At 45.9% G+C, this 18,651-nt stretch overlaps 1 protein-coding gene across 2 annotated transcripts in view; it reads left to right on the top strand.

The window, feature by feature from the left end:
* Positions 1-18,651, top strand: part of LOC139392184 (adenylate cyclase type 2-like) — an 82,426-nt gene that overhangs the window by 10,813 nt on the left and 52,962 nt on the right. For both annotated transcript variants that reach the window (XM_071139967.1, XM_071139966.1), the window contains exon 2: positions 12,387-12,584. In XM_071139967.1, coding sequence (XP_070996068.1) covers positions 12,387-12,584 — 198 coding nt within the window. The remainder of the gene's footprint in view (positions 1-12,386; positions 12,585-18,651) is intronic.

The raw sequence follows: 18,651 nt of genomic DNA, 5'->3' as shown, positions 1-18,651 counted from the left end.
AAATGTATTAAAATTTAACAACAGAAATACCTTATTTACATAAGTATTCAGATCCTTTGCCATGAGACTCGAAACTGAGCTCAGGTGCATCCTGTTTCCATTGATCATCCTTGAGATGTTTCTACAACTTCATTGAAGTCCGCTTGTAAATTATATTTATTGGACATGATTTGGAAAGGCACAGACCTGTCTATATAAGGTCCCACAGTTGACAGTGCATGTCAGAGCAAAAACCAAGCCACGAGGTCAAAGGAAATGTACGTCAAGGCACAGATCTGGGGAAGGGTATCAAAAATTGTCGACAGCATTGAAGGTCCCGAAGAAGTCCTCCATCATTCTTCAATGGAAGAAGTTTCGAACCACCAAGACTCTCCCTAGAGCTGTCCGCCCGGCCAAACTGAGCAATCGGGGGAGAAGGGCCTTGGTCAGGGAGGTGACCAAGAACCCGATGGTCACTCTGACAGAACTCCAGAGTTTCTCTGTGGAGATGGGAAAACCTTGCAGAAGGCCAACCTTAAGGTAGAGGCCTTTACGGTAGAGTGGCCAGACGGAATCCATTCTTCAGTAAAGGGCACACACACACACACACACACACACACACACACACACACTCACTCCCACCTCGCTGACTGACAGTGTTATGTTCCCTCCCTCTTCCCCCTGTATAAAGGTGGAATCAGTCAGTCTGAGGTAAAAGGGAAGTAATTGTTCTTGTAGACAAAACAGTAGAGAACAGCAGCCCGTCATCTCCCCCTCTCCCTTTGTCCTGCCTGGGAAATGGTCTTGAATGGGTTTAAATGGAATTAAATAGCTTTAAATAGCTAACAATTTGAAATGTGCAAATGACAGGAGTTTTTACCGCAGATAGGCTAAGGGAGAGCACTAAAGTGGGGAAAGAGCAGGACTATTCAGTTATTCAGTTACAGACGGAAAAGGTGAGCAGACTATGCGTTTGTGTGTGTTTGAGTTGTGTGTGTGTGCATGTGTGTTCCTGCGAGCATGTGGGTGTGCCAGTGGCGGTCAGTGCCATTTATGATGAGGGAGGACAATTTTCTTTTCATGAGCATGGCCTTATTTCTATTACAGCATGTTGGATGACGGTCATTCATATTCCAATTTAACATCGTTAGGTTTAGGCTACTACATCATACTCACATTTTCCCTAAACCCACCATGAGGTTGCTATAACCTAGCCTATGAATGAAAGTTTACAACATAGGTGCACACAGGTCTAGAGAAAAATGACACATAGACAGACAATGACTGTCATTCAATACCACCTTGCACACTCTTTCCTGCATCTAGCCTATCTAGGGTGTAATCATTAGTTCAACAGATGCAAACGAGACACTGTAATTTTGGACAAATTCAGATTTTTAGCCCCGTTTTGTTTGCTTCCATTTAAGAAGCATTTTTCAACAGAATCGGCGTAATGAATAGACCCCTGATCACGCATAAACACAATTCACTTTCATAGCAGCCACGTTGTATTCATTCTCACCTCTATGCAATCTCCTCCTCTGACCTTTTCCCTTAGTTTGTGGACTTCAATGAACAACACATCAGCTGTATGTAATCAAGCGAAAAAAAAAATCCTAGCCAAACCACCACACACAGCCTACATCGTTGTCCCCATATTAACTAAAGTAACGTTCTAGTCAATATGGCTAATATAACTAATGTTTTAGTAAACCCACTACAATCATGCAGTAACGTTACAGTGTATAGTCAGTAAGCAGTTACACCGGCAGGCCCCGGTGGCAATAAATTAATAAAACCAAAAGCTTACCTTGACTTGGAAGAGTTCCAGTGTTGCGTTGGATAGTCATAGACAGCTAGCTAACATAGCATCCCTCTGTTTGAGCTGGGTATTTGAGCAACTAAACTAGTCACCTGCATTTGCTAGCTAAGTAAGTGAAACTGAAAGTGAAAATAAATCACAAAACCTCTCTCTTTCCCCTTCATTTTTGAAGAAATACATTTGTTAAAAACTGTTCAACTATTGTCTCTCTCTCATTTTGAGTCAGCTACTCGCCACATTTTATGAGCTGCAGTGCTAGCTAGCTGGAGCTTTTGCTTTCAGTACTAGATTCATTCTCTGATCATTTGATTGGGTGGACAATATGTCAGTTCATGCTGCAAGAGCTCTGATAGGTTGGAGGACGTCCTCCGGAAGTTGTCATAATTACCGTGTAAGTCTATGGAAAGGGGTGTGAACCATGAGCCTCCTAGGTTTTGTATTGAAGTCAATGTACCAAGAGGAGGACGAAAGCTAGCTCTCCTCCTGATACACCATGGTGCTACCCTACAGAGTTCGGTTGAGGCTATTGTAGACCTTCATTGCAAAACAGTGTGTTTGAATCAATTATTTGGTGAAGTGAATATATTTAGTATAGTTGTACCTTTTTCCACTGGTGTGTGCATGTGTGACGAAAGGTAAAGTATGACATTATGTTGCTAATCACGCAGTTAGTGAGTCATTGCCATAATTGGTATTTTATACACTTTATCAAATATTCATGAGTGTGTTTTAGAGAGGGAACAAGGATTGATAATAATGGCTGCGACCGGAGGGGTGTGTTTTGTTGTGTTTGTGTGTGTGTGTGTGCATGTGTGTGTGTATGTATGCTTTCTGTGTATATATATATATAAAGCTCATTGTAATTCTGTCTGGGTGCTTGCTCTCTGTGCTTCTTGGGGTGGCAGTAGCTAGCTAGTAGTCTCCTAGGTTTTGCCTGGCCTAGTCAGACCCTAAATCATAGCACTGCTGCTGAGGCATTACTCTACCTCCACTAACAATACGTCCCACTTGCCTCAGCCTGGCTCTACACACCCTGACTCATACTTATACTGCTACTCCTTAGAATCTTTAAACACCACTGTATTCTAGCAAATAACCATAGAACACCTCTCTATTCTACCATAGAACCATAGAACACCATGTATTCAACCATAGAGCCATAGAACACCACTGTATTCTAGCATAGAACTATAGAACACCAATGTATTCTACCATAGAATCATAAAACACCAATGTATTCTACCATAGAACCATAGAACACCACTGTATTCTACCATAGAACCATAAAACACCAATGCATTCTACCATAGAATCATAGAACACCACAAAACATACAAATACAAATCATAGAACTGCAGAATGATAGAATGTATTCAACTGATGTGTTTTTATCACAGAATCATAATATGGAGGGTCTTCTGATGATATTCTAGGCTCTCATAATGTTCTTATGCAAAATCTACATTTAGAAAATTATGCCGATTTCTGTATCTCTACAATTTATAACCTCAGAGTCAGAAAGGCAGGGTAATTATAAGGAACAAAAATATAAACACGACATGTAAAGAGTTGGTCCAATGTTTCATGAGCTGAAATAAAAGATCCCAGAACTTTTGCATATGTACCAAAAGCTTATTTCTCACAAATTTTGTGCAGAAATGTGTTTACATTCCAACTAGTGAGTAATGTTATTTCTCCTGTGCCAAGATTATCCATCCACCTGACAGGTGTGGCATATGAAGAAGCTGATTAATTAAACAGCATGATTATTACACAGGTGCACCTTGAACGTTAAATTCTCTACCATAAGGGAAAGGGGGATACCTAGTCAGTTGTACAACTGAATGCATTCAACTGAAATGTGTCTTCCGCATTTAACCCAACCCCTCTGAATCAGAGAAGTGCTGGCGGCTGCCTTAAAATCCGCCTCCGACGTCATTTTAGAACATTTGGCAGTATGTCCAACTCAATTCCTATGCCCTCCCAGGCCCACCCATGGCTGAGCCATTGACAAGTCATGTGAAATCCATAGATTAGGGCCTAATGAATTTATTTCAATTGACTGATTTCCCTATATGAACTGTAACTCAGTAAAATCGTTGAAATTGTTGCATGTTGCGTTTATATTTTTGTTAAGTATATTTGATCTGGACCCTGCATTCTTGATGTCAGAGAAGTAGGCCTCGACCTCCACCCAGCCTCTAGCTGTAGCCCTTCCTGCAGTGATATGGCCTAGTGGCATCATGGGTTGGAATGTTATTCATGTTTTTAAATATTTTTAACAAATTTAAACAGCCAAAAATCTGGTGTTTCTATGTGAAACGGTTGTGTTATATTTCAGTCTTCAGTGATGTATATACAGTGGAATATTGAGATGTAAACTCAAAATGTAATAGATTTCAACTCTATATCTGACATGGTATATGTATGTGCCTTCTGTTTTGTAAGCCCATAACCATGTGTGTGAGGTGTATACTTGTGTTTCAAAGTACATTTGTTTAAGACTACCAAGAAAGACTGTGTGACCCTGATTTAGCCCATTGCAGTAAAAGGCTAATGGACTTCTGCATAATGAATACACTACCACACTATCAGGCTACCTGTAACGCTCAATGAGTGAATGGGTGTGGAGTCAGGCGCAGAGAGCAAAGGATGCGGGAAAAAACACGCTTTAATGTCCAACAAAAATCACAGGAACAAAATAGTATGCCCAACACAGGTGAAACTATGAGAGAGACATGAAACGAGGGGTTAATACGATAATACGAAGGAAGTATTAATCGATAGCAAACCTCGTTCATTTTCCTCAGGACTTTAAATGGCCCTACACACTGCGGACCCAGCTTCCGACAGGGCAAGCGGAGGGGCGGGTTTCGGGTCGAGAGCCAGACCCTGTCACCCGGTGCAAACACGGGGGCCTCACTGCGGTGACGGTCAGCGCTCTTCTTCTGCCGTCCACTCGCCTGGCGTAATGACTCCTGGACGGCCCACCAGGTCTCCTTAGAGCGCTGCACCCACTCCTCCACCGCAGGAGCCTCAGTCTGGCTCTGATGCCATGGTGCCAGGACCGGCTGGTACCCCAACACACACTCAAATGGTGACATGTTGGTAGAGGAGTAGCTTAGTGAGTTCTGGGCCATTTCTGCCCAGGGTGTATGATGTAGAGATGTATCTCGCCCACTCCCCTGGCCGGTCCTGGCAATACGACCGCAGAAACCTACCCACCTCCTGGTTCACTCTCTCCACTTGTCCATTACTCTCCGGGTGATACCCTGAGGTCAGGCTGACCGAGACCCCCAGACGTTCCATAAATGCCCTCAACACACGGGAGGTAAACTGGGGACCCCGATCAGAAACAATATCCTCGGGCACCCCGTAGTGCCGGAAGACATGGGTGAAAAGAGCCTCCGCAGTCTGCAGGGCCGTAGGGAGACCGGGCAACGGGATAAGACGGCAGGACTAGAGAACCGATCCACAACGACCAGGATCGTTGTGTTCCCCTGAGAGGGGGGAAGGTCAGTAAGAAAATCCACCGATAGATGGGTCCACGGCCGTTGTGGAACGGGGAGGGGTTGTAACTTCCCTCGTGGCAGGTGCCTAGGAGCCTTACTCTGGGCGCACACCGAACAGGAGGAGACATAGAATTGCACATCCCTCACCAAGGTGGGCCACCAGTACTTCCCCCTAAGACCTCGCACTGTCCTTGAAATACCCGGGTGACCCGACGAGGGTAGACTATGAGCCCATCGAATCAATTGATCACGAACAGCGAGCGGCACGTACCTACGACCCTCCGGACACTGTGGAGGCGCAGGTTCCTCCCTTAGCGCCCGCTCGATGTCCGCGTCCACCTCCCATACTACCGGTGCTACCAGCCTAGCCGCCGGAATGATGGGAGTAGGATTGATGGACCGGTCCTCAGTGTCATAGAGGCGGGACAGCGCGTCAGCCTTAGTGTTGAGGGAACCTGGTCGATACGAGATTGTAAAACGAAATCTGGTGAAATACATGGCCCACCTTGCCTGACGAGGATTCAGTCTCCTAGCTGATCGGATATACTCCAGGTTACGGTGGTCAGTCCAGATGAGGAAAGGGTGCTTAGCCCCCTCAAGCCAGTGTCTCCACACCTTCAGGGCCTTAAGCATAGCCAAAAACTTCCTGTCCCCCACATCATAATTCCGCTCCGCTGGCCCGAGCTTCTTCGAAAAAAAAAGCACAGGGGCGGAGCTTCGGTGGTGTACCCGAGCGTTGTGAGAGCACCGCCCCAACCCCAGCCTCGGATGCGTCCACCTCTACTATGAATGCCAAAGAAGGGTCCGGATGCGCCAACACCAGCGCCTCAGTGAACAGCGCCTTCAACCTACGGAAAGCTCCGTCCGCCTCCGTCAGCTGCTACCTGACCAAAACCCCGGATAAACCTCAGATAGTAATTGGAAAACCCTAAGAACCGCTGCACCTCCTTTACCGTGGTCGGAGTCGGCCAATTACGCACGGCCTTGACGCGGTCACCCTCCATTACCACCCCCGAGCTGGAAATGCGATAACCCAGGAAGGAAACGGCTCGTTTGGAAAACTCACATTTCTCCGCCTTCACGTACAGGTCATGCTCCAGCAGTCGCCCAAGAACCTTGCGCACCAGAGACACATGCGCGGTGCGTGTAGCGGAGTAGATCAAAATATCGTCAATATACACCACCACACCCTGTCCGTGCAGGTCTCTGAGAATCTCGTCAACGAAGGATTGAAAGATAGCTGGAGCATTCTTTAACCCGTACGGCATGACGAGGTACTCATAATGGCCAGATGTGGTACTAAACGCGGTTTTCCATCTCCCTCCCGAATAAGCACCAGATTATACGCACTCCTGAGATCCAGTTTCGTGAAGAACTGCGCTCCGTGAAATGATTCCACTGCCATAGCGATGAGAGGTAGTGGGTAACTTAAAACCCACCGTGATTGAATTGAGACCTCGATAATCAATACACGGACGCAAACCACCATCCTTTTTCTTCACAAAAAAGAAACTCGAGGAGACGGGTGACATGGAGGGCCGAATGTACCCCTGTCCCAGAGCTTCCGTGACATATGTCTCCATAGCCAACGTCTCCTCCTGGGATAAAGGATACACATGACTCCTCTTGGGTCGCTTTCTTTTTACTGAAAGCGATAGCCAAATCGGCATACTCAGCGGGAATGCGCACGGTGGAAACCTGGTCTGGACTCTCCACCGTTGTCGCACCGATGGAAACTCCTACACACCTGCCTGAACACTCATCAGACCACCCCTGGAGAGTTCCCTGTTTCCACGAAATCGTCGGATTGTGAATAGCCAGCCAGGGAATCCCCAGCACCACCGGAAACGCAGGTGAATCGATAAGGAACAGACTAATACGCTCCTTATGATTCCCCTGCGTAATCATCTCTAAAGGAATTGTGGCCTCCCTGACCAGCCCTGACCCTAATGGTCGACTATCTAAAGAGTGCACGGGAAAAGGGGGGTCTACCTTAAATAACAGAATACTCAACCTCTGAGCGAGTCTGCAATCTATAAAGTTCCCAGCTGCGCCTGGATTGACTAGCGCCTTATGCTGGAGAGAGGGAAAACATTTAAGGAAACAAATTAATAAAAACATGTGACCAACCGGAAACTCTGGGAGAGTGTGGTGCTGACTCACCTGGGGTAACCGAGGAGTGTTCTGCCTGCCCTCTCGACTCCCAGATGAACTCCTCCAGCACCGACCTGAAGTGTGCCCTCTCCGGCCACAACTGGTACAGGAGGAGCCTCCTCCTCCGATCTCCCTAGATGCATCGGGATAGGAGCGGGAGGGTCAGGAGGTGTAACTAACAGGACCCTTTCAGAACGTCCGCGAGCAGCTAGCAGATGGTCTAACCGGATCGACAGGTCTATCAGTTCACCCAGGCTGAGCGTAGTGTCCCGACAAGCCAGCTCCCTGCGGACGTCCTCTCTCAGGCTACACCTGTAATGGTCTATCAGGGCCCCGTCGTTCCACCCTGCTCCAGCGGCCAAGGTCCGGAAATCCAGCGCGAAGTCCTGCGCGCTCCTCGTCCCCTGCCGGAGATGGAACAACCTCTCACCTGCCGCCCGGCCCTCCGGAGGGTGATCGAGCACGGCCCGGAAACGGCGGGTGAACTCCGGGTAGTCGCCCCTCGCTGAGTCGGCCCGTTCCAGACAGCATTGGCCCACTCCAGGGCTCTACCCGTAAGGCAAGAGACGAGGACACTCACGCTCTCCTCGTCCGAGGGAGCCGGCCCGAACGGTGGCCAGGCAGAGATCTAGTTGAAGCAGGAATCCCTGGCACCCCGCCGCCGCTCCTTCGTATTCCCTCGGAGGCATAATGCGCAGAGCGCTGGAACCGGATTCCGCTGGGGGAGATGGTAGAGTTGCTGGTGGGAGGGTAGGTGGGGTAGTAGGGAGACCACTCCTCTCCCAACGATCCATCCTCTCCATCATTTGATCCATCGCTGATCCGATGCGATGGAGGATGGACGTGTGATGAAGGACTCTCTCCTCCATCGTGGGGAGAGGGGTGGTCGCTGCTCCTGCTGACTCCATAATAGGTGCGGGCTTCTGTAATGCTCAATGAGTGAATGGGTGTGGAATCAGGCGCAGAGAGCAAATGATGCGGGAAAAAAACATGATTTAATGTCCAAAAAATCACAGGAACAAAATAGTATGCCCAACACAAGTGAAACTATAAAACTAAATAGTACCCTATTGTGAAATACTAGGACAGCGAGAGAACCCAACAAAACACTAACAAAACACTAACCAAACTCACAAATACAGATGAACAAGCCCACACAAACAGAAGCGGGCTAAACGACCATCTTCCTCAGTGAATTTTTTTGAATTTTTTTATAGTTATCCTTTTTAGATACAACTATACTAACTATATTCACATGTCACCAAATAATTGATTAAAACACACTGTTTCGCAATGAAGGTCTACAGTAGCCTCAACAGCACTCAGTAGGGTAGCACCATGGTGTAGCCGAAGGATAGTTAGTTTCCGTCCTCCTCGTGGTACATTAACCTCAATACAAAACCTAGGAGGCTCATGGTTCTCACTCCCTTCCATAGACTTACACAGGAATTATGACAACTTCCAGAGGACGTCCTACAACCTATCAGAGTTCTTGCAGCATGAACTGAGATGTGGTTAACCGAATGATCAAAGGATCAGAGAATGAATCTAGTACTGAAAGCATAAGCTACAGCTAGCTAGTACTGCAGTGCATAAAATGTTGTGAGTAGTTCACTCAAAGAGAGAGAAAGACAATAGTTGAACAGTTTTCAACAAATTCATTTCTTCAAAAATGAAGGAGAACCAAGAGAGGGAGAGAGAGCTAGCTTGTCATGTACAGTATAGTCCCTCTCCAGCGCTTGAGGTCGCCAGTCCGCTTATTATTATGCACACCTGTCACTATCGTTACGTGCACTAGCGCCTCATCAGACTCAACTAGACTCCATCACCTTCCTGATTACCTTCCCCGTCACTCATTTAGTTTTTTTCTTTGGCGTTACTGACTCTGTTGGTGTTTCATGTCTGTACGCTTTTTGTGTTTCTTGTTTTGTTCCATGTTAGTTTATTTGTTAAATGATTCACTCCTTGTACTTGCTTCCCGACTCCCAGCAGAATAACACCTCCCCAAAGGGGAGCATCAGGGAGTGTTTTTGTTTTTTGTTTTGTAGGTGACGTTGTCTCCAGGTTTCGCTACCGGAGATGCCTCAGCTAGCTCCTCAGGCTCCCATGCCTCAGCTACCTTGACAGGTTCACAAGACTATGTTGGACTGGCAAGCTCCCATGTCTCAGCCAGCTTGTCAGGCTCCCATGCCTCAGCTGGTTCGTCAGGCTCCCATCCCTCTGGTCGTGGTCCTGCGGCTGGAGCTTCGCACCAGGGAGGGGGTACTGTCACGTATACTCCCTCTCCGGCACTCGAGGTCACCAGTCTGCTTATTATTACGTGCACCAGCACCTCATCAGACTCAGCTAGAATCCATCACCTTCCTGGTTACCTTCCCTATAACTGGCGTTATTGACTCTGTTTGGTGTCTCAAGTCTGTACGCTTTCGTGTTTCTTGTTTTGTTCCATGTTTGTTTATTTATAAAATTATTCACTCCCTGTACTTGTTTCCGGACTCCCAGCGAACACGTTACATAGCTATATTTCATTGTCTTTTTTTCACTATCATTTTCACTTCATTTGCACTATATAGAAATCGCTCTGCCATTTACTTGTTGCAAAAATTTGAATAATTTTCTTAATTTCAGTTTGTGATTAAACAAGCAAGTGTAGAGAGTCATTGTACAACCTGAACCACTGTGAAATATATTTTCCACAATCCAAAATATTGTGTTTTCAGCTATTTGAAGCTGGTGTGCAAAACCCGAAAAAAAGACGCAAAACCCCGAACATATCTTACGCTTCTTAGACACATAACCCACATTTCTATGTGAATTTGGTCGGGTCGCTCAAAAAGTTACATATTGCGGCTAGCTAGCGAATGTAGCTAGCTAGTTTAGCCTACTCAAACACCCCGATCAAACAGATAGGGATGCTGTGTTAGCTAACTGGCTATGGCTATCCAACACTTGAACTCTTCCAAGTCAAGGTAAGATTTTGGTTTTATTAATGTATTGCCACCTGGGCTCACAGGTGTAACTGCTAAACTGCTTGCTGTAAACTGTGCTGCATAATTGTAGCGGGTTAATTAACGCGTTAGTTCTAGTAGCTATGCTAACTACTATGGTGTGTTAACTAATATGGTGACAACAATGTAGGCTGTGTAGAGTGGTTAGCAGTTATGATATAAAGTTTGTATTGGAAGGGTTTTTTCACCTGGTCACAGGTGCGAGAAGGAATTATACAACGAGCAAAGAGATCATGCTGTTTGTATGTGGCTGCAATGGAAGTGAACTGTGTTTGTGGGTGATCAGGGGTGTGTTCATTCCACCGATTCTGTTAAAATATTTATTTAACGGAACGAAACAGGAATAAAAAATACCTGCATTTGTCTGATAGAAATTCTCATTTGCAACTGTTTTGACTAATGATCACACCCTAGATCAGCTAGATGCAGGTAAGAGTGTGCAAGGCGGTATTGATGTGTTACTGTCTATCACCTTTTTTTTACAACATTTTTTCTCTCGACCTGTGATCCTACGTTGTAAATTCATAGGCTAGGTTTTAGCAACCTCATGATGGGTATAGGGAAAATGTTAGTGTCAGGTAGTATTCTAAACCTATCGATGTTATGTTCCATTGAGCTGGGTGAAGGGACTATGAATGACAGTCATCCAATATGCTGTAATAGAAATAAGGCCATGCTCATCAACAACAACAAAAACGTCCTTCCTAATCTTAAACAGCACCAACCGCCACTGACACACACACAGGTCATGGCTGGGTGAGGGGTGAGGGAGTCATGTGAACGTTGATAGAGTCTGTCAGCTAGTGATGATGAGTAGAGCAGAGATGGGTACGAGACATCAAATCAAATTTTATTTGTCACAGCGAAATGCTTACTTACAAGCCCTTAATCAACAATGCAGTTTTAAGAAAAACACACAAAAAAATAAATAAATAAAAGTAACAAATAATTAAAGAGCAGCAGTAAAACAACAATAGCGAGGCTACATACAGGGGGTACAGAGTCAATGTGCAGGGGCACCGGTTAGTCGAGGTAATTGAGGTAACATATACATGTAGGTAGAGTTATTAACGTGATTTATGCATAGATACAAACAGAGAGTAGCAGGAGTGTAAAAGAGGGGGGGGGGGGTGCAAATAGTCTGGGTACACATTTGATTAGACATGGATGCATTACGAAGTATGGAGGAGGGTATGAACGGAGACCGTGTGTGTGTGTGTTTTTGGTTTTACTTTTTTACTATTTTAGGCTTAGGGGTTAGTTTTAGGGTTAGGATTAGGTTTAGGGTTAGAGGTTAGGTTTAGGGTTAGGATTATTGTTAGAGGTTAGGTTTAGGGTTAGGATTAGGTTTAGGGTTAGAGGTTAGGTTTAGGGTTAGGATTAGGGTTAGAGGTTAGGTTTAGGGTTAGGATTAGGTTTAGGGTTAGAAAAAATAGGATTTTGAATGGGAATCAATTGTTTGTTCCCCACAAGGATAGTAAAAACAATGTGTGTGTGTGTGAGAGAGTGAGAGAGTATGTGTATGTGTTGGTATGTGCCTTGACAGATTTTAAATGCTGACAGTGACAGTGTGAGGATAGAAGTGACACAGTAGCACATTCTCTGGGCTCAGACTGCCTGTCTGTCTGTCTCTGTGTGTGTGTGGTGATGCGATGTGAATTCTGCTGGTCTACAATACACCACTTAGCAGATGCTTTTATCCCCAAATATTACAATACAAAGAGTGCCTGCATTTTTAGTAGGCTAACCCAAAAGAGAGAGCGAGAGAAAGAGAGGCGGTGTGAAGTTGTCTCCTTCAGAAATTGAGGAGACAAAAAGCTTCTGTCTCGTTTTTCTCTCCTTTTTCTAAACTCCTTCCCTCCCTCACCTCCCCTCCTCCCTTTCTCCCTCACTTCCCCTCTCTCTCTCCAGAACATGGAGGACCACCTAGCGTTCCTGATCACCGTGCCCACCACCCTCTTCCTCTTCCTCTCCATCTTCATCCTGGTCTGCATAGAGTCCGTCTTCAACCGCATGCTCCGCCTCTTCTCCCTCCTTATATGGGCCTGCCTGGTTGCCATGGGTTACCTCTTCATGTTCTCCGGGGGGATCCTCTGTCCTTGGGACCAGGTGAGGTGGGGGGGGGGGGGGGGGTCGGGCGTGCATATTGGACAGCGTTGTGTGTGTGTGTTTGTGTAGAAGAAGAAAAATATTGTTCATTAATACTTTATTGTCCATTGGTCTTTAAAGGAGAAATTTTGCTCTTTTGCTTTTCAACCAATCCCTTGAGACACACATACAAGAGTTTGGGACCACAGGGTTAGCCACGGTTCATTGCTGCTGGAACGGTTTTTTTTTTAAAGGATTGAGTGCCTTGCTCAAAACCACAGCGGCTGGAGATGCCATCTTTGATTACTGTTTACTACATCAGAACTGGGATTCAAACCGGCGATTGTCCTCTCTAACTTCTAGGCTACCTGCTTTCGTGTGTTTGTGTGTCTGTGTGTGAGTGTGTGTCCTTTACCGTGAGTGTTCCTCATGTGTGATTAAGTGTTAGGCTAAGACACAGAAGGTGAGAGAGATCAGGAGACAGATACATTACCTTTCAGGCCCATTCACTTTACTCTTCCCCCTCCTTATCTCCCTCCTTCCTTCCCTCTCTCTTTTCCAATTTACTTTTCATTTGATCTTTTTCCCAGTCCCCCCGCGTCTCTCTCTCTCTCCTTATTTCTAAAATTCTATTTACTTTATATCCCTCTGCCCCTTTACCTCATCCTCCCTGGTCTCCTTCCATTTATCCCTCTCTCACTGTCACTCCCCCTCTCCTTCTCCTACCTTCTCTTTCTCTCCATCCCTCCTTCCCCTTCTGTTCCTCTCCTCCCTCCTTCTCTCAACCTTGTGCCCCCTTTCCTTCTCCTACCTTCTCTCCATCCCTCCCTCACCCTCTGTTTCTCTTATTCCCTCCCCCTCTCTGCATCCTTCTCTCCAGAGCCTCCTCTTCCCTTTAGCAGACTACTCATGGAGAGTAGTGCCCCGCGTCTGCTAAGGGCCCCCGACCAAAAAGGAACTCAGTTGGGTAGTGCATCAGCAGTTTTCCACAGCCGAGTTCAGCTAACATTTTTAAGTTGCTAGGCAAGGTATTCTAGCCAGCTATATAAACCTTATAGTAGGCCTTATCATCACCAAATTACCGACCGGCCACGCGGGTCTTGCATTCAGGGGCCCTGACCTACAGGGCGCCCCCGTTGATTTTGTTAGTCACTTTTACACATATATCATATGAATGTGGCATAAATCATAGCAAAATGTGTAAATTGCAGAAAATATGCTTTTAAACTGCAACACTTTCTCTACACCCCATGGTAAATGTGTATAATTGCAGGAAATTAACTTTCAAATACAAAGAAAATACAAAAGTGGGGGCACTAAAAGGTTTTTCCCGCGACGTAGGGGGGCCCCCCCAACCAAATCTCGCTTAGGGCCCTCAAAAGGCTAGAGGCGGCACTGCCTCTCTCCCTCCCGCATACCCCTCTCCTTCTCCTAGCTTCTCTCCCTCACTCTTCCATCATCGTGGTGGAGATATTTTTATCCATCTCTCCATCTGTGAGAGCATAATCATACTGCATTATTAAACAACCTATTCTGCTCAATGACTCTCTTTCTCTTTCTCTCTTACTACATTCGATTTTTCACATGAAATCAGGTGTTTTTTCTGTAAGGGTCTTTCAGCTATTTCCTGTCCTCTTTCTCTCTCCGCCCCCCCTCCTCTCTCTCTCTCCTCTCTCTCTCTACCCCTCTCCCTCTCTCTCTCTCTCTCTCTCTCTCTCTCTCTCCCTCTCCCTCTCCCTCTCTCCCTCTCTACCTATCTCTCTCTCTCTCTCTTTCTCTCTCTCTTTCTCCCTCTCTCCCTCTCTACCTCTCTCTCTCTACCCCTCTCCCTCTATCTCTCTCTCTCTCTCTTTCTCTATCTCTCTCTCTTTCTCCCTCTCTCCCTCTCTACCTCTCTCTCTCTCTCTCTCCCTCCCTCTCTACCCATCTCCCTCTCTCTCTCTCTCTCTCTCTCTCTCTCTCTCTCTCTTTCTCTCTCTCTCCCTCTCCCTCTCCCTCTCTCCCTCTCTACCTATCTCTCTCTCTCTCTCTCCCTCTCTCTCTCTCTCTCTCTTTCTCTCTCTCTTTCTCCCTCTCTCCCTCTCTACCTCTCTCTCTCTACCCCTCTCCCTCTATCTCTCTCTCTCTCTCTTTCTCTCTCTCTTTCTCCCTCTCTACCTCTCTCTCTCTCTCTCTCTCTCTCTCTCCCTCTCTCTCTTCCTGTCTCCTTCTTACACAGACACTAATCTCATATCATTACTCTAGTGGTTAATTCCACATTCTCAGTAGGCACCTTAAGGAGGAAACGTATTGAAGGAGAACGAGTGTTCTTATATGACAGGTAGTTCAGGTATAGAACACCACCCAGGTGTCCTGTGAGGATGATGGTAAATGCCTCAGACTAGAAGAATGAGAAAAATGTCTCTTTACTGTGAGCCAATCAGCCTGGAGCTAGGAGGAAGTACACTCTCAACCATACTGATGGAACACACTGAGCTAAATAACACTGTCTGCAACTACTGCTGCGACTACAGTCTGTTCTCAAACAGAGAGAGAGAGAGAGAGAGAGAGAGTAGGGAGGGAGAGACGGAAAGAGAGGGGTGTGGAGAGAGAGAGAATCTGAAAGTTTAGAACAGGTTATGTTCTGCTTAGTAACAGTCACACACACAATCTGTCACACACATAAACACACACCCACAGCAGCCCTTTCAGCTGAGGAGTTGGTTGTGTCTGGACCTGATTGAATCTCCCAGGAGAGAGCAGGTATTAGTGGAAGCCAGATTGGACCAGAGCTCCAGACACCTGGTACCATCACATCCCTCCCTCATTCTGACCCGGCTGGCTGGCTTGCGGGAAGGAGAGAGAAGGGGTGGGAGAGAGGAGATGGAGAAAGGGAGCATGATGGGAGAAAAAACAATATATAAACTTAGAAAAGTAGACCATCTAACGTTTAACTGTAGCAAATAAAGGATGAGAAAACCAACAGGTCAACAGTAAAACAACAACAATAAAACATCCATATCCCTTCTCACATTGCTGTTTGTCACTAAATGGCCATTTAAGAACAGAAACAATGTCAATATCAGCAGAAATGATGAGCTAGCAGCACCAAAGCTATTTGTTCTTAATTAATGTTTGGGTTTAAGTCAAGGTCAGGCTTGGTGGTAAGATAGTGTCACTGTCACTTTCAACCTCCAAAAATTCCCTCTCTTTCAACATCTCTCTCTCTCTCTCTCTCTCTCTCTCTCTCTCTCTGTGGGAGAGGTGGAAAAAATATTGTTATCGATCAATAATGACAAACTTCCTGGCATTGACAACTTAGATGGAAAGCTACTGAGGATAGTATCTGACTCTATAGCCACTCCTATCTGTCATATCTTTAATCTGAGCCTAGATGAAAGTCTTTGTCCTCAGGCCTGGAGGGTAGCCAAAGTCATTCCGCTACCATAGAATGGTAAAGTGGCCTTTACAGATTCTAACAGCAGACCTATCAGATTGCTGCCAGCTCTTAGCAAACCGTTGGAAAAAATTGTGTTTGACCAAATACAATTTTGATTTAGTAAGTTATTTTATTTTCTTTCACCTTTATTTAACCAGGTAGGCTAGTTGAGAACAAGTTCTCATTTGCAACTGCGACCTGGCCAAGATAAAGCATAGCAATTCGACACATACAACAACACAGAGTTACACATGGAATAAACAAAACAGTCAATAATACAGTAGAACAAAAGAAAACAAAAAAGTATATACAGTGTGTACAAATGAGGTGAGATAAGGGAGTTAAGGCAAGAAATAGGCCATGGTGGCGAAGTAATTACAATATAGCAATTAAACACTGGAATGGTTGATGTGCAGAAGATAAATGTGCAAGTAGAGATGCTGGGGTGCAAAGGAGCAAGATAAATAAATAAATACAGTATGGGGATGAGGTAGGTAGATAGATGGGCTGTTTACAGATGGGCTATGTACAGGTGCAGTGATCTGTGAGCTGCTCTGACAGCTGGAGCTTAAAGCTAGTGAGGGAGATGTGAGTCTCTGAGTTTTGCAGTTTGTTCCAGTCATTGGCAGCAGAGAACTGGAAGGAAAGACGACCCAAGGAGGAATTGGCTTTGGGGGTGACCAGTGAGATACACCTGCTGGAGCGCGTGCTATGAGTGGGTGTTGCTATGGTGACCAGTGAGCTGAGATAAGGCGGGGCTTTACCTAACAGAGACTTGTAGATAACCTGTAGCCAGTGGTTTTGGTGACGAGTATGAAGCGAGGGCCAACCAACGAGAGCGTACAGGTCGCAATGGTGGGTAGTATATGGGGCTTTGGTGACAAAACGGATGGGACTGTGATAGACTGCATCCAGTTTGTTGAGTAGAGTGTTGGAAGTTATTTTATAGATGACATCACCGAAGTTGAGGATCGGTAGGATGGTCAGTTTTACGAGGGTATGTTTGGCCGCATGAGTGAAGGATGCTTTGTTGCGATATAGGAAGCCAATTCTAGATTTAATTTTGGATTGGAGATGCTTAATGTGACTCTGGAAGGAGAGTTTACAGTCTAACCAGACACCTAGGTATTTGTAGTTGTCCACGTATTCTAAGTCGGTGCCGTCCAGAGTACTGATGCTGGACGGGCGAGCAGGTCCGGGCAGTGATCGGTTGAAAAGCATGCATTTAGTTTTTCTTGCATTTAAGAGCAGTTGGAGGCCACGGAAGGAGTGTTGTATGGCATTGAAGCTCATTTGGAGGTTAGTTAACACAGTGTCCAAAGAGGGGCCAGAAGTATACAGAATGGTGTCGTCTGCGTAGAGGTGTATCAGAGAATCACCAGCAACAAGAGCAACATCATTGATGCAAACAGAGAAGAGAGTCGGCCTGAGGACTGAACCCTGTGGCACACCCATAGAGACTGCCAGAGATCCGGACAACAGGCCTTCCGATTTGACACACGTAACTTTATCAGAAAAGTAGTTGGTAAACCAGGCAAGGCATTTGAGAAACCAAGGCTGTCGAGTCTGCCAATAAGAATGTGGTGATTGACAGAGTCGAAAGCCTTGGCCAGGTCGATGAATATGGCTGCACAGTAATGTCTCTTATCGATGGTGGTTATGATGTCGTTTAGGACCTTGAGCGTGGCTGAGGTGCACCCATGACCAGCTCTGAAACCAGATTGCATAGCGGAGAAGGTACGGTGGGATTCGAGATGGTCGGTAATCTGTTTGTTAACTTGGCTTTTGAAGACCTTAGAAAGACAGGGTAGGATAGATATAGGTCTGTAGCAGTTTGGGTCTAGAGTGTCTCCCCCCTTGAAGAGGGGGATGACCGCGGCAGCTTTCCAATCTTTGGGAATCTCAGACGATACGAAAGAGAGGTTGAACAGGCTAGTAATAGGGGTTGCAACAATTTCGGCAGATACTTTTAGAAAGAGAGGGTCCAGTTTGTCTAACCCGGCTGATTTGTAGGGGTCCAGATTTTGCAGCTCTTTCAGAACATCAGCTATCTGGATTTGGGTAAAAGAGAAATGGTGGGTGCTTTGGCGGGTTGCTGTGGAGGGTGCCGGGCAGTTGACCGGGGTAGGGGTAGCCAGGTGGAAAGCATGGCCAGCCGTAGAGAAATGCTTGTTGAAATTCTCAATTATAGTGGATTTATTGGTGGTGACAGTGTTTCCTAGCCTCAGTGCAGTGGGCAGCTGGGAGGAGGTGCTCTTATTCTCCATGGACTTGACAGTTTCCCAGAACTTTTTTGAATTAGTACTCCAGGATGCAAATTTCTGTTTGAAAAAGCTAGCCTTAGCTTTCCTAACTGCCTGTGTATATTTGTTCCTAACTTCCCTGAAAAGTTACATATCACGGGGGCTATTCGATGCTAATGCAGAACGCCACAGGATGATTTTGTGCTGGTCAAGAGCAGACAGGTCTGGCGTGAACCAAGGACTCTATCTATTCCTAGTTCTCAATTTTTTGAATGGGGCATGCTTATTTAAGATGGTGAGGAAGGCACTTTTAAAGAATAGCCAGGCATCATCTACTGACAGGATGAGGTCAATGTCATTCCAGGATACCCAGGCCAGGTTGATTAGAAAGGCCTGCTCGCAGAAGTGTTTTTGGGAGCGTTTGACA

The sequence above is a fragment of the Oncorhynchus clarkii genome, chromosome 32, assembly GCF_045791955.1.
Source record: "Oncorhynchus clarkii lewisi isolate Uvic-CL-2024 chromosome 32, UVic_Ocla_1.0, whole genome shotgun sequence".
Lineage (NCBI taxonomy): Eukaryota > Metazoa > Chordata > Actinopteri > Salmoniformes > Salmonidae > Oncorhynchus > Oncorhynchus clarkii.
Note: the sequence above shows the minus strand (reverse complement) of the source record. Positions and strands in the feature narration are given on the sequence as shown.